Source organism: Ylistrum balloti, unplaced genomic scaffold (assembly GCF_031769215.1).
Source record: "Ylistrum balloti isolate Yb309-2 unplaced genomic scaffold, AGI_CSIRO_Ybal_v1 Utg369886, whole genome shotgun sequence".
NCBI lineage: Eukaryota > Metazoa > Mollusca > Bivalvia > Pectinida > Pectinidae > Ylistrum > Ylistrum balloti.
Window position 1 is genome coordinate 597548 of NW_026782021.1, and position 22051 is coordinate 619598.

The following is a 22051-nucleotide window of genomic DNA, read 5'->3' on the forward strand; positions in this document are numbered from 1 at the left end:
ATAGTAACAAGATAACCAGTTATAATGTATTAACTCTATATGTAGTAACAAGATAACCAGTTATAATGTATTAACTCTATCTATATATAGTAACAAGATAACCAGTTATAATGTATTAACTCTATATGTAGTAACAAGATAACCAGTTATAATGTATTAACTCTATATATAGTAACGAGATAACCAGTTATAATGCATTAACTCTATCTATATATAGTAACAAGATAACCAGTTATAATGTATTAACTCTATATATAGTAACAAGATAACCAGTTATAATGCATTAACTCTATCTATATATAGTAACAAGATAACCAGTTATAATGTATTAACTCTATATATAGTAACAAGATAACCAGTTATAATGTATAAACTCTATACATATACATAACCAGATAACCAGTTATAATGTATTAACTCTATATGTAGTAACAAGATAACCAGTTATAATGTATTAACTCTATCTATATATAGTAACAAGATAACCAGTTATAATGTATTAACTCTATATATAGTAACAAGATAACCAGTTATAATGTATAAACTCTATACATATACAGTAACCAGATAACCAGTTATAATGTATTAACTCTATATATATATAGTAACAAGATAACCAGTTATAATGTATTAACTCTATCTATATATAGTAACAAGATAACCAGTTATAATGTATAACTCTATATGTAGTAACAAGATAACCAGTTATAATGTATTAACTCTATATATATACGAGATAACCAGTTATAATGCATTAACTCTATCTATATATAGTAACAAGATAACCAGTTATAATGTATTAACTCTATCTATATATAGTAACAAGATAACCAGTTATAATGTATTAACTCTATCTATATATAGTAACAAGATAACCAGTTATAATGTATAAACTCTATATATATACAGTAACAAGATAACCAGTTATAATGTATTAACTCTATCTATATATAGTAACAAGATAACCAGTTATAATGTATTAACTCTATATGTAGTAACAAGATAACCAGTTATAATGTATTAACTCTATATATATATATAACAAGATAACCAGTTATAATGTATTAACTCTATATGTAGTAACAAGATAACCAGTTATAATGTATTAACTCTATATATAGTAACAAGATAACCAGTTATAATGCATTAACTCTATCTATATATAGTAACAAGATAATCAGTTATAATGTATTAACTCTATATATAGTAACAAGATAACCAGTTATAATGTATAAACTCTATACATATACAGTAACCAGATAACCAGTTATAATGTATTAACTCTATATATATATAGTAACAAGATAACCAGTTATAATGTATTAACTCTATCTATATATAGTAACAAGATAACCAGTTATAATGTATTAACTCTATATATAAACAGAAACAAGATAACCAGTTATAATGTATTAACTCTATATATAGTAACAAGATAACCAGTTATAATGTATTAACTCTATCTATATATAGTAACAAGATAACCAGTTATAATGTATTAACTCTATCTATATATAGTAACAAGATAACCAGTTATAATGTATTAACTCTATCTATATATATAACAAGATAACCAGTTATAATGTATAAACTCTATATATATACAGTAACAAGATAACCAGTTATAATGTATTAACTCTATCTATATATAGTAACAAGATAACCAGTTATAATGTATTAACTCTATATGTAGTAACAAGATAACCAGTTATAATGTATTAACTCTATCTATATATAGTAACAAGATAACCAGTTATAATGTATTAACTCTATATATAGTAACAAGATAACCAGTTATAATGTATTAACTCTATCTATATATAGTAACAAGATAACCAGTTATAATGTATTAACTCTATATATAGTAACAAGATAACCAGTTATAATGTATAAACTCTATACATATACAGTAACCAGATAACCAGTTATAATGTATTAACTCTATATATATATAGTAACAAGATAACCAGTTATAATGTATTAACTCTATCTATATATAGTAACAAGATAACCAGTTATAATGTATTAACTCTATATGTAGTAACAAGATAACCAGTTATAATGTATTAACTCTATCTATATACAGTAACAAGATAACCAGTTATAATGTATTAACTCTATATGTAGTAACAAGATAACCAGTTATAATGTATAAACTCTATATGTAGTTACAAGATAACCAGTTATAATGTATTAACTCTATATAGTATCAGGATAACAAAACAAAAATAACTGAGTGGAAAATGAATGTTTGCAAAAAAGTTAATATAATGTTTATAAAATTGATATTGATATTGAATCGAATATTAAATGTTATTGTATCTGATCTTTAATGTAAAACTAGTTTCTCCCAATGTGATCTACATATGAAGAGAGAAGACAAATGTAAAACAGACTGTTATGTATAATTTACTTTGACAACTTTGTAAACTTTCTGTAATATAAATTTGATATGATTTATTAGTAAAAAGACAATACTCAGAAGGCAGTGATGTGGATCACCTTAAGTCTGACTTTGACACAGCACGTATGCGTGCACGTGCACTCAGTGCTTCCAAGATTGAGGTTGAAGGAGCACCATCAAGTACTTCATCTGCACAGAGACACAAAGTGAAGAAAACAGAAATGACTTTATCAACATCATCTCAAAATACTAATGAAGAGATGGTTCTCAACCTTGCAAAGAAAGACCTCATCACCCTACTCAAACTTAAGGTAAGTACCTTAAAATCATTTCCTTTCCTGTCAAGTTGAACAATAATGTTCCTGTTCTTGGCCATTTAAATAATGTATAGAGGGTAATGTATAGAGGGTAACCTATGTCTGTGTTCCAGGAATATGTTACTGTTCCTCTGTCCCTGTATCTTACTTTGTACTGAAAATAAAAAAAATTGTCTCACATGTACTGTTAGTAAAACCTGTTTCTTACTGTATACAGCTGGTAGAGTCTGTTTCTCACTGTATATAATTGAAACTTTTTTCTTACTGTATATAATTAGAACTTGTTTCTTACTGTATATAATTAGAACTTGTTTCTCAATGTATACTGTTAGCAGAACCTGTTTCTCACAGCAAAGTAAATAGAACATGTATGATTGAATATATGTAAGCCAATTACCCCCTTACAGTTTGATCATTTTGTGACAATGAATACCCCTTCTATCAAAACTGCTAATGAACTCTTTACGTTATTTTTTTTATGTCACTTTCAAATTTTTTATTTTTAAAATAACAAATCCTTATTGAATATTCAAATGAATTTGTATTGATTGATATGCCACAGGATTCCACCATTTTGGATGACAAGGTGTCCTTTCAGTACATCAAAGCTGGAACCACACTCATCAAACAAGGTGATCAGGTAAATCTACTTTATAGACTTTGAACACAAGAAGTTATTTATGAGGTATAGAGATGTATTTGTGGACACCACCACTATGAAACCAACTTCTGTGTGAATTTTAGTAAATTGTAGAGAAGGTTACAGTGCAGAAGGAATCTGATGGTATAGTAGAATTTCAAACTATATTTGTGAAAAAAATACAGCCGAGGAGTATCTTCTTAAGAAATTGAAGGGTATCAGAAGGTGTTGTATCCATTAAGGATTTCATAAATGTCTGCCCATAGATACACACCATAATTAATAGGTTTATACTGTAGTGGCTATCAGTGTACCATTTAGCGCCTCACTGGTGTCCACATTAAATAAGTAGTATTAAAAAAAACTGAATTTGTGATTCTTCAGGAGTGAAAGTTTGTAATACAAATTTACTGATGAAACATCTCCTTAAGAAATATACTTTTGATGAAAACATTTCAGGATGCAAGTCTCATTTTCCTCATCACTGGAAACCTGCTGATTCTCCAACAGGTTGTTGGAGCCAAAGAAAAAGAGGTTTGTATAAATATCCGGAAATCTAGATTATAAAAAACACGTTTGGAAAATGGAAAAAGTCCTTTCATTAATATGGAATATGTGTCTCCAGTTTTTCAATCAGTGAATATTTAAATTGATTGGATAATTATTTTGGCTAGCTATTAAAACATTATCAGAAATTGCATTATCTTTAGGTATCAGGTGATGATGTTTTGCTTATTTCTCCTCAGTTGATATTTCATTGTCTTCCTTGCAGCAAGCCCTCTTGTTTTGTTCCCAACCGGGAGAAATGGTGGGAGCACTGGCTGTATTGACTGGGGAGCCATCATTCTTTACCATCAGATCCAAAACTGATGTTCGCATTGTTGTCATTTCAAAAAATGACTTCTATGAGTATGTAAACAAAAAAGACACTACAGAAAGCATATGAAATTTTAGAAAAATTATAAAAATTTTAATTGACAAAATATAACAATAATTCTTTCTTTGAAGTGTTATAATCATGTGTTGAAGGTATTTATATATGGAGTATTACAATAAGTTCAATATTTTGACAAGAATGTAACTTTGTTGTTGCAGAATGATGCGTGTTCAGCCAGATGTTGTCCTTAATGTTGCCAAGACCACACTGGTGAGGATGACACCATTTGTACGACAAATCGACTTTGCCCTTGACTGGATGTTGACAGAGGCAGGAAAAGCACTATTCAGGTACTGTATCTGAAGTGGACTCACCATACTCAAGATGTCTGCAGTACAAAAAACTCCCAATCTGGATGGAACAGACTTCCACCAACCAGTCAGAAAATCAAAATTCAGGAAATGCTTTTAGGAAACAAAAAATAGACTTTCCTTGACAATTTTTTTCGATTGGCATACAGATTTTACTTGTGTAATGAAAGTAAGCAGGTTTGTAGCCATAGCGTCTTCTCTCATGTAATACTCCAGAGCGCCTGTTTTGTCACAGGTGTATCAAATAAAGCAATGATAAAGAAAAGAGTGTTGTCAAGTAGGTTCGATGGTGGTACTAATTGATAAACAGTTGTGCCTTAATTAGAAGTTAAGATGTTGACTTGTACATGCATGCAAGTCATTGGATGTTAAAATTTGACACATGAACAAGTGTGAGTCTTTGACTTGCACACAGAAAATGATGATTACTTTGTTACAGACAAGGAGACTACTCTGATAGTATCTATATCGTCCTCACTGGACGGTTTCGATCTGTGATCACCCAGAAGGATGGTAAGAAGGAGTTAGTGGCTGAGTATGGCCGTGGGGAGCTGGTTGGTATCGTGGAGGTCCTCACTGACACAGAACGCACCACTACAATGATGGCCATTCGGTAATTCTCTCGTTAAATTCCTCACCATTAATTGACATTATGAATTCTTTATTTGGTTCTCTTAGGTATTCATTGTTGTACTGTATTTGTTACCACAACTCATCTGTAACAGACTTAATCATTCCAATGTGGCTTCCTTTCTTTTTCAAGACTTATAGGGCTCTTTAAACTAATATCTCCTAATGGAAGGATTAGGTGATGCCTTTGTGTCATGCCCATTGTCACTCATTCTTCAGTCATTGATCTCTCAACTGTCTGTTTTAAATAATTGCTTTTTGTCTCTTACCACTGAGATAGGATCTTCTCTGGGCATCTTGTTTCATTCAGTGTTTTGGAGCTTGTTCTTTAAAGAGTTTTACTCCTACCTAAAATCTGCAAGTTCATTCAAGTTAAATCAAATCAAAATCATTTTGAAAAAAGCCAAGAACGCAAACAAATGATAATATACAGAAGAATATTTAGGAATGTCTAACTGATGTTACAGAGACACAGAGTGTGCTAAACTACCAGCAGAATTACTCAACTTAATAAAGAGAAAATACCCACACATTGTCACTCGGCTGATCCATCTCCTGGGACAGAGGATTCTGGGACATTTACAGACCTCACGTCAGCAGGTTCCTCTTGGAGGTAGGCATTGGATCACACTGTTTTTGTCACAACTGAGAACAAACAGGTGACAGTTATATTTATTGTAACAACCATAACAGTAACAACCAGGTGACACTTTTGGTTACCATAACAACCAGCTGACAGTCTTAGTTACCATAACAACCAGGTGACAGTTATGATAACTGTTACTCTTACCACATTTACCCTGTAGAATTAAGACATAAGTCATGTGACACTTAATTATATCTATATAGAAGTGTGACAATTCATGGTGTCATATCTTTAAGTGCTGTAACCATGCATGATCTGCCAGTCATTAGTGTTGTGATACCTAAAATATACTTCCAGTTTTTTTAACCAAAGTATTAAATGCCAATCCACTGATCAGTCACTAAAGATACCAATAAATCAGTGATTGAAATTATAAAAAGGAAAGCCAAACAGCAGCTGATAATTGTTGATATGGTGTGTGTAACACCATGTGAATAAGTGTTGAATAGGCATAAAACTAAAGCATAGTTGACTTTTTGTGCCACCAACTGTTTAGAGCAAAAATTATTCCAACTTTATGTGGAAAAGAAAAGAATCTACTTGTTGCTATAACAAGTTTTACATTCACCTGAGATTGCATATGATTTTTGTTACATAATCTCTTTCTGATATCTTCAGTTGTTGTTTTCACCTCTCACTAAATCACGTCTCAGTTTGACGCCTAATGCTGGTTTTGCCTCCACAATATAACAGTCATTTTCACTCTAATACTTGTCAATAATCAATTTTCCATTATTTGTTACAATTTAAAAAAAAAATGGTTTGAAAAAGAAATGTAGTTTGAATGTACATTAAATAATTCAACTACAAAACAGATATAGACTGCTTTGTTGTCGGTTTTATTTGACACTTATTGAAAAGTATTTTAAATTATATCAGAGGTTTTGATATTGGTCAATAAAGCACAGACTATCATCTCGAATGATAACAAAATGTTTTGACAAGACAACACAGCATCAGTAAAGCGATGATGGTTATTTTTGGCATCTTTACCTGTACCTGTCAATTGATTGACAAAATCAAAAATAGATTTCACTAATGTTAATAATGCATAGTCAAGTTACACTTAATTACCATTGCATGTTTCTGACGGATACTCATCAGATTTTATATTGTATCATGTGGTTTTGCTATGCTTTCTTTTTCTGTGTGATTGTGCATACAAATATAGAAAATTCCCATAGATTTCTGATATGTATTATGTATATGAATTGTACAACCTATTCAAGGAGGCAAAGAAATTGTTTTGTTTTGTTTTTTTTTTCACTGAAATCCTAGAAAGCAAAACACCTTTACAATACATGTTTTACACAGAAAGAAAAGAAAAAATGAGCAATGGGAAATTATTTGCTGTGTGTGACTGTTGAAGATTTAATATGTCACAGAAGATAATGCATTAGTTTTAATGTACTAACAACATAATTGTTCCAACTAATACTGACATCAATTGACATGAAATGTTTGTAACATAGCTGTAGAATTTATGCTGCTCATTGTTGTTTTGTTTATTTGCATGCTGATATTTTTATTTCTGTGGTTACAAACTTGCAGCTAGCATATTTCTAGATTCGCCCAAGCACCTGCTCCCTCAAGACAGCGACACGCCCTCTCACAGTGCGGGTATGTCCTTGGCTGCATTAATAAGCCATGATGTTGGTTTCAGTTTCTCTTTATCTGTGTGTAATCAGAATAACACTAACACTGTACTTATGCTAGACAGTAAAATTTCCATTTCAGCTGTCGGGTATTTTCTACCTTAAATATTTGTATTCAGACATAACACTCTGCGTATATGCTAAGTAGAGTTAATCAGTCGCAACAAGACTGTCCACAAAATCTTTAGTTTGTTTATTATCTGTTTGCATTAGGATAGTTTTCGTGTGTAGTTTTACATTGAATTCTTGGTACTTCCACCAAACACACTAACAATGACATTATATATCACAATGACATAATATCATATTTCATAACATCAGCCAATAAGTTACTGAGAAATCAGACGATTTATATTGGTGCAATTCATATTAATTTATAATAGTTCTACAATTTGTTGTAACTTGTCACAAATGGGCTTCAGTGGAATTGAGTTTTTTCCACAGGTGTGTCCACACTTTATCTGGTATAACATTTACCCTGGACAGAGGTGTCCACACTTTATCTGGTAAAACATTTACCCTGGACAGGTGTGTCCACACTTTATCTGGTGTAACATTTACCCTTGACAGGTGTGTCCACACTTTATCTAGTATAACATTTACCCTGGACAGGTGTGTCCACACTTTACTTTTGAAGTCAGCAAACACTAGGCTGGCTAAGTGCTTGGTAATTTAATGTTCTTTCCCCTCAGTGTTGAGATCACTCTAAAGAAGAAGGTGAATGATTATTTTCCTTACTATATATATAATTTTGTCACAATCTCAATTGTTTGCATTGTTATCATGACACCACACCATTGTTAGGACAGGAATATCTCCCTGTATAAACCCTAGGCTAAAACAAAAACAAATATCCTACCTGTAAAAGTTTGGGTTGAAAGTTACTCTACCCAGAATAGGTGAAGCGACACTCTATCTGTTGTAAGATTTTAAACTGAACAGGTTTGCCCACACCTTTTTTAATGTAAGATTTACCTTTGACTGGTGTGTCCATATTACTAGGTGTAAGATTTACCTTTGACTGTTGTGTCCATATTACTAGGTGTAAGATTTACCTTTGACTGTTGTGTCCATATTACTAGGTGTAAGATTTACCTTTGACTGGTGTGTCCATATTACTAGGTGAAAGATTTACCTTGGACAGGTGTGTCCATATTACTAGGTGTAAGATTTACCTTTGACTGTTGTGTCCATATTACTAGGTGTAAGATTTACCTTTGACTGGTGTGTCCATATTACTAGGTGTAAGATTTACCTTTGACTGTTGTGTCCATATTACTAGGTGTAAGATTTACCTTTGACTGTTGTGTCCATATTACTAGGTGTAAGATTTACCTTTGACTGGTGTATACATGTTTTATTTGGTATAAGATATCCTTACCTTTTGCGTTGAGAAGAGATTCCCAGTAAAGTCTGTAAACAATATTAGGGGGGATCTCATTCAGAGGAGATCTCATTCAGAAGGGATCTCATTCAGAAGGGATCTCATTCAGAAGGGATCTCATTCAGAGGGGATCTCATTCAGAAGGGATCTCAATCAGAGGGGATCTCATTCAGAGGGGATCTCATTCAGAGGGGATCTCAATCAGAGGGGATCTCATTCAGAGGGGATCTCATTCAGAGGGGATCTCATTCAGAGGGGATCTCATTCAGAGGGGATCTCATTCAGAGAGGATCTCATTCAGAGGGGATCTCATTCAGAGGGGATCTCATTCAGAGGAGATCTCATTCAGAGGGGATCTCATTCAGAGGGGATCTCATTCAGAGGGGATCTCAATCAGAGGGGATCTCATTCAGAGGAGATCTCATTCAGAGGGGATCTCATTCAGAAGGGATCTCATTCAGAGGGGATCTCATTCAGAGGGGATCTCATTCAGAGGGGATCTCATTCAGAGGGGATCTCATTCAGAAGGGATCTCATTCAGAGGAAATCTCATTCAGAGGGGATCTCATTCAGAGGGGATCTCATTCAGAGGGGATCTCATTCAGAGGGGATCTCATTCAGAGGGATCTCATTCAGAGGGGATCTCATTCAGAGGGGATCTCAATCAGAGATCTCATTCAGAGGGGATCTCAATCAGAGGGGATCTCATTCAGAGGGGATCTCAATCAGAGGGGATCTCATTCAGAGGAGATCTCAATCAGAGATCTCATTCAGAGAGGATCTCATTCAGAGGGGATCTCAATCAGAGGAGAGATCTCAATCAGAGGAGATCTCAATCAGAGGGGATCTCATTCAGAGGGGATCTCATTCAGAGGGGATCTCATTCAGAGGGGATCTCAATCAGAGATCTCATTCAGAGAGGATCTCAATCAGAGATCTCATTCAGAGGGGATCTCAATCAGAGGGGATCTCATTCAGAGGGGATCTCAATCAGAGATCTCATTCAGAGAGGATCTCAGTCAGAGATCTCATTCAGAGAGGATCTCAATCAGATGGGATCTCATTCAGAGGAGATCTCAATCAGAGGGGATCTCATTCAGAGGAGATCTCATTCAGAAGGGATCTCATTCAGAAGGGATCTCATTCAGAGGGGATCTCATTCAGAAGGGATCTCATTCAGAAGGGATCTCATTCAGAGGGGATCTCATTCAGAGGGGATCTCATTCAGAGGAGATCTCATTCAGAGGGGATCTCATTCAGAGAGGATCTCAATCAGAGGAGAGATCTCAATCAGAGGAGATCTCAATCAGATGGGATCTCATTCAGAGAGGATCTCATTCAGATGGGATCTCATTCAGAGGGGATCTCATTCAGAGGGGATCTCATTCAGAAGGGATCTCATTCAGAAGGGATGTCAATCAGAGGGGATCTCAATCAGATGGGATCTCATTCAGAGGGGATCTCATTCAGAGGAGATCTCATTCAGAGGAAATCTCATTCAGAGGGGATCTCATTCAGAGGGGATCTCATTCAGAGGAGAGATCTCATTCAGAGGGGATCTCATTCAGAAGGGATGTCAATCAGAGGGGATCTCAATCAGATGGGATCTCATTCAGAGGGGATCTCATTCAGAGGGGATCTCATTCAGAAGGGATCTCATTCAGAGGGGATCTCAATCAGAGGGGATCTCATTCAGAGGAGAGATCTCATTCAGAGGAGAGATCTCATTCAGAGGGGATGTCAATCAGAGGGGATGTCAATCAGAGGGGATCTCATTCAGAGGGGATCTCATTCAGAGGGGATCTCATTCAGAGGGGATCTCAATCAGAGGGGATCTCATTCAGCGGAGAGATCTCATTCAGAAGGGATCGCATTCAGAGGGGATCTCAATCAGAGGGGATCTCATTCAGAGGGGATCTCAATCAGAGGGGATCTCATTCAGAGAAGAGATCTCATTCAGAGGGGATCTCAATCAGAGGGGATCTCATTCAGAGGGGATCTCATTCAGAGGGGATCTCAATCGGAGGGGATCTCATTCAGAGGGGATCTCATTCAGAGGAGATCTCAATCAGAGATCTCATTCAGAGGGGATCTCAATCAGAGGGGATCTCATTCAGAGGGGATCTCATTCAGAGGAGATCTCATTCAGAGGGGATCTCATTCAGAGGAGAGATTTCATTCAGAAGGGATCTCATTCAGAGGAGAGATCTCATTCAGAGAGGATCTCAATCAGAGGATATCTCAGTCAGAGAGAATCTCAATCAGATGGGATCTCATTCAGAGGGGATCTCAATCAGAGGAGATCTCAATCAGAGGAGATCTCAATCAGAGGAAAAAGTTGGCAACTCAGGAATCTTCACCATCAAGTGTAGTTCTGCTGTTTTGCCCACTAGTCACAGAAGTTATAGACATTGTGCTCCAGCTCATTGATAAACCATCACTATAGTACTAACCAGAATTCTGTTTTACTCCAGACTTACTCTTTGTTTTTGTTGAAGTGTTATGCCAATCACAAGATTGTATTTATTCCAGACTTAACACCTTTACAGTTTTTACTTGGTTAAAGTTAGAAAATCTGTTTTGAAATTATATCCAAATTTGGCCTGCATACTTTAAAAAAATTCAGAATCTAAATAACTATACATAGTTATGTGAAGAGGAGAGATCTGAAAGGATAAAAAAGTATAAAAATGGTGATAAGAGTAAGTATAGATATATTTCTGTTTAGTTTTTAATTGCTTCAGCAGGATTCTGTTTATAAACACAGATCATTGTTCAAGGAAAATCTGGAATCTTTGCATATTATGTTTTCTTTTTTTCCCAAGGAGTCCCATTATCAATTACTTAGTAATACATGAATACATGAATGTAATAAGTTTTACAGAAATTTTGGAGGTTTTTATCTGACTTGATTTAGTTGGTGATGTGACATTTTGTAGGCTCTTATAAATTTGGAACAGAATATATGTGTGAGATTTCTGCTCAATGATTCATAGACATTATAGGCATAATTACATTATGTTGTGATCATTATGAAAAGGAGTAAGAGATTTTTCTAGTAAATTCTTCTTTTCCTTCTTAATTTGTGTACTTATCTGAAGTCATTAAGTAAGAGAAAATATTTTATGATTAAAATTCTGATTTTATCAGTCCTGCCAATACTACAACCCTTCTGAAAAGTCCTACAACTACCATACGTTTGTACAGAAGGGTTGACCACATTCCACTTTACTTTTATTTTACAGACCTCTTGCACTTAATGTTTGGTTTTATGTGTGTGACAGATATTTTTAGTGCATTTCTTGGCTTTGCTAGCTATCTTTTGAACGCTTATATGATGTTTTATTCTGATGTTTGTTGTTCATTCTGACTTGATAACAACTAGTTTAATTTTTACTCGGAAATTCCATCGTAACATTGATTACAGAATCAAAAAACACCTGTCTACAATGAAGAGATTTAGATAGAAAATTTCTTATTACATGGTGACCATGTGATTACATATCAGCTGACGTCAAATGTTAACTTAAATAATTGTAATTTTACATATTCTTTATTAAATAAAGTAATTCATCTTGTGAGTAAATTTTCAATGGTCTATGATTAAAAAATGTAGCTTCACCTGACAACAAATACAAATTGATCATGAAACCTCAAAGGTTTCAGTATTTGTTTTTAAAACATTGGGATGACCATAAGACATCTATCTTGTTTCCCTAGACAACCTGCAGATTGTAGAGAACAGGTCAGTGAGCAACCTAGCAACAGTGGCTGTCCTGCCTATATCTAAGGATGTGCCTATCTCCACCTTCACCTTGGAACTCCAGAATGCCCTTAAAGCCATAGGTATGTAGTTCTGTGTACTCATTGGAAATTGTTCAGGTAAAAACTCAAGAACCGTTAAGACATAAATTGACAAAAGCTTTCCTGGTTGATGATTATAATACCACTCCTTGTATACTGCATCCATCAGTTGTAGATGGATGGATCATAGAAATAGCCTGTTCCACCATATGATATACTGGTGTTTTCATAAATAAGATCTTAAATTAGTTTTCATTTCTTATGAAATTTTATGAAGTGAGCCATGGAAGATTTTATTTTTTTGAGCCTTGGCAACCAAATATTACATGTATACTTCAAGACAAGTGTCATAAACTCTCATATTGAATGAAATCACATCTAAAATAACTTTCACATTTTTTTCCAGTTTCAATGTAAAATATAAAGGTCAAAATCAAACATGCAGCCATTTTGAAGCTCCATTTTCAATTCTTGACATAATGTCATTGTCCATATTATGGCACCACAATGGATTTTTGACTAGCAAAGCCAGTGGAAAACATTTCACAGGATATTACACAAGTGACGTGTAGTGGACAAAAAATAAATAATTAGAATACTTTGAGGATACCTACATGATGACAAACCATAAAGAATGTTACTGGAGTTAGTAGGTGGGAAACTTTTCCTCTCCATTTAAACTTAATGTGAACATTGTGTTTCCAGTGAATGTTGAACAAACACTAACTATTGTCTTCTGTTTTACGTTGACCATACCAGGATCTACAACAAGGCTGACCAGTAGTATTGTCAAATCTAGATTGGGAGGAGCTGCTCTGGACAGGTGAGTCAACTCTTCCATATGGATACATTTGAATTTGAATATGTTTGAATGAATCCATCAGATTGCTGCATATTATATAAAGATAGCTGATAGTTTTACTTCGATTAACTTGAATACATTCAAAATCAAGAAGTTAGCTCTGAGGTAACAAAGTTTTTCTGCAATGTAAAACTCTATACAGTGCCTGAAACTATGAAATTATGTCCATAATTCACTTCTTTTCTGACACAAAATGTATTTATCAAATTTACTATTTACAGTATCCATGAATTCTACCAGTTTTTGATATGAACCGTGTTAAGTAGAATTCTACTTTATGCATTTACAGTATCCATGAATTCCGCTTGTTTAATTGGCTGGGCCACCAGGAGGACATGCATCGAATGACCCTGTATGAGTGTGACTATACAATGACTAAGTGGACAAAGAACTGTATCAGACAGGCAGACTGTATCCTTATTGTCGGTCTAGCTGACAATGATCCTGCTGTAGGGGAGGTAACTGCTGCTGAGTACTAAAGGGTCAACTTCACTTCATACTGTTTTGTAGAGAAAATGTTAGGTGCAGATTTAAATGTGGTTTGTCACTTTGTAAAATAAAATGATGTCTGTTTGAGAACTATTTTTAAGAAAGAAGTATTCTAGAAATCCTTGTAATGTCATTAAGATGTATTGTTTGTTAATTCTGACAGTTTCCATATAGTACATGTTAACATGATTTAACAGATTGTAACTTGATATTTTTGGAGGTCAGTGTTGTTTTGGGACATTACTATCTTGTGTTATTTGAGATGTCAGTATCTTGTGTAATTTGAGACGTCAGTATCTTGAGTTGGATGTCAGTATCATGTGTTGTTTTCATTGTCTTGTGACATTCATGGAGATAAGTATCTTGTTATAATTTGTAGGTGGAGAAACAAATGGGGAATATCTCTGTACGAGCTCAAAAGGAACTTGTCCTACTGCACAAAGAAGATGCAGAGAAACCAAAGGGTACAGTGGAGTGGCTGAATGCTCGTGGCTGGTGCTCCTCTCATCACCATATTCGCTGTCCTAAACGTGTCTTCTCAAAACGACCCGAGGACAAAATAGTATGTTCACCTGTAACACAAAGTACCATTCCTTGTCTTAAGAATTGTTATTTTCTGATGAAATATCTGAGAATTTTAAGCCTCAGTTTGTTTTCTATAAAACATGTCAGTCGTAAAGGCATCATTCCTTACTATGATAAATTTTGTAGTTTTCACTTAAACATTGTAATGTTTTAATCATTGTTATGAATGAGAGACTGTTATTTATAAGTAAGGAAACCCAATACATTGTCATACATGTTTGCTACTTCTAGCTGGAGTTGTACAACAAATTGTTTGAAACTGAACCAGACAGACAAAGCGACTTCGGCAGACTGTCCAGATTTCTAACAGGCACTTCTATTGGTCTGGTTTTAGGAGGGGGAGGAGCCAGGTATGTACATTCACTCTGTTGTTAGGAAAGTGGAAGGATGTGTTTGTTTGTTTGGTTTGGGTTTTGGTTCTGTTTTAATTCTTCTGGGGGATTTTTTTTGGCAATGTTTTATTTTCCTGAAATGTTAACTAGTGTTACACTTTTTTGTATAGTGACCTTTGATCTTAATTCATGACTAACAAACATAATGAAGTCCTACAGTTTACATATGAAAAAAGCAAGAACAAACACCATTTACTTCATTTAAATATAAGTGTAAACTATTTATTTTACAACAATCAGGAAGCACAATATCAGCTTATATTAATCACTCTTGTTGGCCTCAATGGAAGTGCAAGGGGGTCTTACTATGGGAGGAAACCTGAGTACCCCAGGAAAACCCACAATATCAGCTTATATTAATCACTCTTGTTGGCCTCAATGGAAGTGCAAGGGGGTCTTACTATGGGAGGAAACCTGAGTACCCCAGGAAAACCCATATGATTGTGAAGGTGACCTCTTACCTTTTATGTCCGTTCCAGGAATTGAATTTCAAGTTTCTAATGCTTTCTGATGCTGAACTCAGGAGTGATTTTTTCCCATTTTTTGTGATAATTCTTCAGTTAAATGGTTCTTGGTACAATTTAGTATAACTTTGTGTGGAAGCCTTGTATCTTATTCAACTTACTGAACATAAAAACCTGTACCGTTAATGTTACAGAGGACTAGCCCACATTGGTATGATCAAAGCAATGGTGGAAGCTGGTATCCCAATAGACATGGTCGGTGGCACCAGTATGGGATCCTTTATAGGGGCTGTGTGGTGTGATGAGGTCAATGTGGCTCGGCTCACACAGAAGAGCAGGGAATGGTGCAAGGTGAGTTATCTCTTTCTAATGTCACCAACTTACACAGAACAGCAGGGAATGGTGCAAGGTGAGTTATCTCTTTCTAATGTCACCAACTCACACAGAACAGCAGGGAATGGTGCAAGGTGAGTTATCTCTTTCTAATGTCACCAACTCACACAGAACAGCGGGGAATGGTGCAAAGTGTGTAACCCTCTCATAGATACTTCTTAAAATTTACGCCATACTGAAATTGGAAATGTTTTGTGAGTTTCATTAATGGGTTAAAGTGGTACTATAAATTGTTGTGTTATTTCCTGTTTTATATATAAAGTAGAAAGATTTCAGTCTCTGTATAATAATTGAGATACAGATAGAGTTAAACTGACTAACTTGTTATGTATCGTCTACTTATTCTTTTCCCAGGAAATGACATCTTTGTGGAAGAAGATCGTAGATCTGACTTACCCAATAGCGTCAATGTTCTCGGGTAATTATCAGAATCTAATGAAATTCAAGTTCGCTGTAAAGGTTTTATATAGGTGAAATATTTGACCAATTCACTTGTGCAATGGACAAGTGAGTTTATGCCATACTGGTGTTCATTATATTTGTCAGTGTGTCATTATTTTTTTCCTTTAAGTGACCTCTTCAGAAGGCTATCTGCCTACAGTTTTATACACCACTGTTTTATACAGGTAGGATATCTGACCACTGTTTTATACAGGTAGGATATCTGATCACTGTTTTATACAGGTAGGATATCTGATCACTGTTTTATACAGGTAGGACATTTGACCACTGTTTTATACAAGTAGGATATCTGACCACTGTTTTATATAGGTAGGATATCTGACCACTGTGTTATACAGGTAGGACATTTGACCACTGTTTTATACAAGTAGGATATCTGACTACTGTTTTATATAGGTAGGATATCTGACTACTGTTTTATACAGGTAGGATATCTGACCACTGTTTTATATAGGTAGGATAACTGACCACTGTTTTATACAGGTAGGATATCTGACTACTGTTTTATACAGGTAGAATATCTGACCACTGTTTTATACAGGTAGGATATCTGACCACTGTGTTATACAGGTAGGATATCTGACCACTGTTTTATACAGGTAGGATATCTGACTACTGTGTTATACAGGTAGGACATTTGACCACTGTTTTATACAGGTAGGATATCTGACTACTGTTTTATACAGGTAGAATATCTAACCACTGTTTTATACAGGTAGGATATCTGACCACTGTGTTATACAGGTAGGACATTTGACCACTGTTTTATACAAGTAGGATATCTGACCACTGTTTTATACAGGTAGGATATTTGACCACTGTTTTATACAGGTAGGATATCTGACCACTGTTTTATACAGGTAGGATATTTGACCACTCTTTTATACAGGTAGGATATTTGACCACTGTTTTATAAAGCTGACCACTGTTTTATACAGGTAAGAAACATATAAACCTTCCTATTAACAATTTGTTTGACAGGCAGAGCCTTTAACAGATCTATAGAGATGGTGTTTACAGACAGACAAGTGGAAGACTTGTGGACTCCCTACTTTTGTATCAGTACAGATATCTCTACGTCGAAGATGAAGGTTCATACCACAGGTAAACACCAGTCTTGTAACTCCAGATACTGCTAGCTACTCTAGTCAGTATAACTCTACAGTTTGTTAAACGCAATAACAGTGAAATCTTTGTTTATAAACAAACGTATTACTCACACATTTATTTACGTCTACCATTGTTTGTGTTACAGGAAGTCTTTGGAGATATGTACGGGCCAGTATGTCATTGTCAGGGTACATGCCTCCTCTTTGTGACCCAGTTGATGGACATCTTCTGTTGGATGGTGGTTATGTCAATAACTTGCCTGGTATGTTAACAATTATATATAGCAAAATGTACAAACCAGCATTATGGATTTTTTTCTTTCCCCACTTTATGCTATATACAATACCAAAGTACTCCAAGAACATTTCTTTATTAATTAAGAGTTTTTGTAAAGTTCTATAATGTTTAATATCCTTTGAACACGGATGGTCATATCCGAATGGCCTCCCTATGTATGTGAGGTGAATGTTTGTGACTACTTGTTATATCATGATTTGACCTTACCCATATAGTCACTATTGAGTTCTAAGTTCAAAAAGATCCTGATTTTTGTGAAAATTTGCTTTTCAGGTTGAATCAATGTTGATTTGTCTTTTTTCACTGATAACACACGTTAAATTAGTACAGTGAGTTAGAATTATATCTGACAGCTGATGTGATGAAGTCTATGGAAGCCCAGTCTATCTTTGTTTGATGCTGTTACCTGTCTATTGATACAATAATTTAACATTAAATTTCACAGCTGATGTGATGAAGTCTATGGTTTAAGCTGTCAATTGATACAATAATTTAACATTAAATTTCTGATGTTGTTTAATGCTGTTACCTGTCTATTGATACAATAATTTAACATTAAATTTCACAGCTGATGTGATGAAGTCTATGGAAGCCCAGTCTATCTTTGTTTAATGCTGTTACCTGTCTATTGATACAATAATTTAACATTAAATTTCACAGCTGATGTGATGAAGTCTATGGAAGCCCAGTCTATCTTTGTTTAATGCTGTTACCTGTCTATTGATACAATAATTTAACATTAAATTTCACAGCTGATGTGATGAAGTCTATGGAAGCCCAGTCTATCTTTGTTTAATGCTGTTACCTGTCTATTGATACAATAATTTAATATTAAATTTCACAGCTGATGTGATGAAGTCTATGAAAGCCCAGTCTATCGTAGTTTAATACTGATACCAGTCTATTTGTACAATGATTTAACACTACATTCTATGTAAGCCAAGTCTATCGTAGTTTAATACTGTTACCAGTCTATTGGTACAATAATTTAACATTACATTTCACAGCTGATGTAATGAAGTCCATGGGAGCCCAGTCTATCTTTGCTGTAGATGTTGGCAGTCAGGATGAGACGTCCCTTACAAATTATGGAGATGATCTGTCTGGCTGGTGGTTGCTATGGAAACGCTGGAATCCATGGGCAGAACCTGTTAAGGTATCCATGCTTATAATCCTTAGATAATGCTGGGGATATTAGATTAGGCTCTTACTGATGTCAGTAAGATAACTGGACCTGGGAGATAATTATATGATGTCCTGGTTTCAGTTGTGTTGTCAGTCTCTTTCTAATTCTGTAGAGTATCAATTGTAATGTGTCCAGTAGTTACAGTTATATTACTAGGAGGTATTTGTGATGAGATGTCCACTTTGATTGCTGTGATGTGTGCTGAAATGGCTTGGAGGTAGAATACTGTAGTGATATCAGGTAAGAGCTGGGAGATGGAACACTATATATAGTTATAGCTGGGAGATGTAATACTGTAATGATGTTATAGCTGGGAGATGTAATACTGTAATGATGTTATAGCTGGGAGATGTAATACTGTAATGATGTTATAGCTGGGAGATGTAATACTGTAATGATGTGATGTTATAGCTGGGAGATGTAATACTGTAATGATGTGATGTTATAGCTGGGAGATGTAATACTGTAATGATGTGATGTTATAGCTGGGAGATGTAATACTGTAATGATGTGATGTTATAGCTGGGAGATGTAATACTGTAATGATGTGATGTTATAGCTGGGAGATGGAACACTATAATGATGTGATGTTATAGCTGGGAGATAGAATACTGTAATGATGTGATGTTATAGCTGGGAGATGTAATACTGTAATGATGTGATGTTATAGCTGGGAGATGTAATACTGTAATGATGTGATGTTATAGCTGGGAGATGTAATACTATAATGATGTGATGTTATAGCTGGGAGATATAATACTGTAATGATGTGATGTTATAGCTGGGAGATGTAATACTGTAATGATGTGATGTTATAGCTGGGAGATGTAATATTGTAATGATGTGTTGTTATAGCTTGGAGATGTAATACTGTAATGATGTTATAGCTGGGAGATAGAATACTGAAGTGATGTGATGTTATAGCTGGGAGATGTAATACTGTAATGATGTTATAGCTGGGAGATGTAATACTGTAATGATGTGATGTTATAGCTGGGAGATGTAATACTGTAATGATGTGATGTTATAGCTGGGAGATGTAATACTGTAATGATGTGATGTTATAGCTGGGAGATGTAATACTGTAATGATGTGATGTTATAGCTGGGAGATGTAATACTGTAATGATGTGATGTTACAGCTGAGAGATGTAATACTGTAATGATGTGATGTTACAGCTGGGAGATGTAATACTGTAATGATGTGATGTTATAGCTGTGAGATGTAATACTGTAATGATGTGATGTTATAGCTGGGAGATGTAATACTGTAATGATGTGATGTTATAGCTGGGAGATGTAATACTGTAATGATGTGATGTTATAGCTGGGAGATGTAATACTGTAATGATGTGATGTTATAGCTGGGAGATGTAATACTGTAATGATGTGATGTTATAGCTTGGAGATGTAATACTGTAATGATGTGATGTTATAGCTGGGAGATGTAATACTGTAATGATGTGATGTTATAGCTGGGAGATGTAATACTGTAATGATGTGATGTTATAGCTGAGAGATGTAATACTGTAATGATGTTATAGCTGGGAGATGTAATACTGTAATGATGTGATGTTATAGCTGGGAGATGTAATACTGTAATGATGTGATGTTATAGCTGGGAGATGTAATACTATAATGATGTGTTGTTATAGCTGGGAGATGTAATACTGTAATGATGTGATGTTATAGCTGGGAGATGTAATACTGTAATGATGTGATGTTATAGCTGGGAGATGTAATACTGTAATGATGTGATGTTATAGCTGGGAGATGTAATACTGTAATGATGTGATGTTATAGCTGGGAGATGTAATACTGTAATGATGTTATAGCTGGAAGATGGAATACTGTAATGATGTGATGTTATAGCTGGGAGATGTAATACTGTAATGATGTGATGTTATAGCTGGGAGATGTAATACTGTAATGATGTGATGTTATAGCTGGGAGATGTAATACTGTAATGATGTGATGTTATAGCTGGGAGATGCAATACTGTAATGATGTGATGTTATAGCTGGGAGATGTAATACTGTAATGATGTGATGTTATAGCTTGGAGATGTAAAACTATAATGATGTGATGTTATAGCTGGGAGATGTAATACTGTAATGATGTTATAGCTGGGAGATGTAATACTGTAATGATGTGATGTTATAGCTGGGAGATGTAATACTGTAATGATGTTATAGCTGGTAGATGGAACACTATAATGATGTGTTGTTATAGCTGGGAGATGTAATACTGTAATGATGTGATGTTATAGCTGGGAGATGTAATACTGTAATGATGTGATGTTATAGCTGGGAGATGTAATACTGTAATGATGTGATGTTATAGCTGGGAGATGTAATACTGTAATGATGTGATGTTATAGCTGGGAGATGTAATACTGTAATGATGTGATGTTATAGCTGGGAGATGTAATACTGTAATGATGTTATAGCTGGGAGATGGAATACTGTAATGATGTGATGTTATAGCTGGGAGATGTAATACTGTAATGATGTGATGTTATAGCTGGGAGATGTAATACTGTAATGATGTGATGTTATAGCTGGGAGATGTAATACTGTAATGATGTGATGTTATAGCTGGGAGATGTAATACTGTAATGATGTGATGTTATAGCTGGGAGATAGAATACTGTAATGATGTGATGTTATAGCTGGGAGATGTAATACTGTAATGATGTGATGTTATAGCTGGGAGATGTAATACTGTAATGATGTGATGTTATAGCTGGGAGATGTAATACTATAATGATGTGATGTTATAGCTGGGAGATGTAATACTGTAATGATGTGATGTTATAGCTTGGAGATGTAAAACTATAATGATGTGATGTTATAGCTGGGAGATGTAATACTGTAATGATGTTATAGCTGGGAGATGTAATACTGTAATGATGTGATGTTATAGCTGGGAGATGTAATACTGTAATGATGTGATGTTATAGCTGGGAGATGTAATACTGTAATGATGTGATGTTATAGCTGGGAGATGTAATACTGTAATGATGTGATGTTATAGCTGGGAGATGTAATACTGTAATGATGTGATGTTATAGCTGGGAGATGT

General features: G+C 34.8%; 1 protein-coding gene across 1 annotated transcript in view; it reads left to right on the forward strand.

Moving 5' to 3' along the window:
* LOC132546353 (patatin-like phospholipase domain-containing protein 7) overlaps positions 1 to 22051 on the forward strand; it is a 43674-nt gene that overhangs the window by 12479 nt on the left and 9144 nt on the right. The window contains exons 11-27 of the mRNA XM_060210065.1: positions 2465 to 2715; positions 3284 to 3361; positions 3821 to 3895; positions 4134 to 4270; positions 4457 to 4588; positions 5049 to 5222; positions 5707 to 5852; positions 12645 to 12770; positions 13488 to 13551; positions 13880 to 14048; positions 14459 to 14641; positions 14896 to 15014; positions 15715 to 15871; positions 16268 to 16331; positions 17357 to 17479; positions 17631 to 17747; positions 18790 to 18938. Coding sequence (XP_060066048.1) covers positions 2465 to 2715; positions 3284 to 3361; positions 3821 to 3895; positions 4134 to 4270; positions 4457 to 4588; positions 5049 to 5222; positions 5707 to 5852; positions 12645 to 12770; positions 13488 to 13551; positions 13880 to 14048; positions 14459 to 14641; positions 14896 to 15014; positions 15715 to 15871; positions 16268 to 16331; positions 17357 to 17479; positions 17631 to 17747; positions 18790 to 18938 — 2264 coding nt within the window. The remainder of the gene's footprint in view (positions 1 to 2464; positions 2716 to 3283; positions 3362 to 3820; positions 3896 to 4133; positions 4271 to 4456; positions 4589 to 5048; positions 5223 to 5706; positions 5853 to 12644; positions 12771 to 13487; positions 13552 to 13879; positions 14049 to 14458; positions 14642 to 14895; positions 15015 to 15714; positions 15872 to 16267; positions 16332 to 17356; positions 17480 to 17630; positions 17748 to 18789; positions 18939 to 22051) is intronic.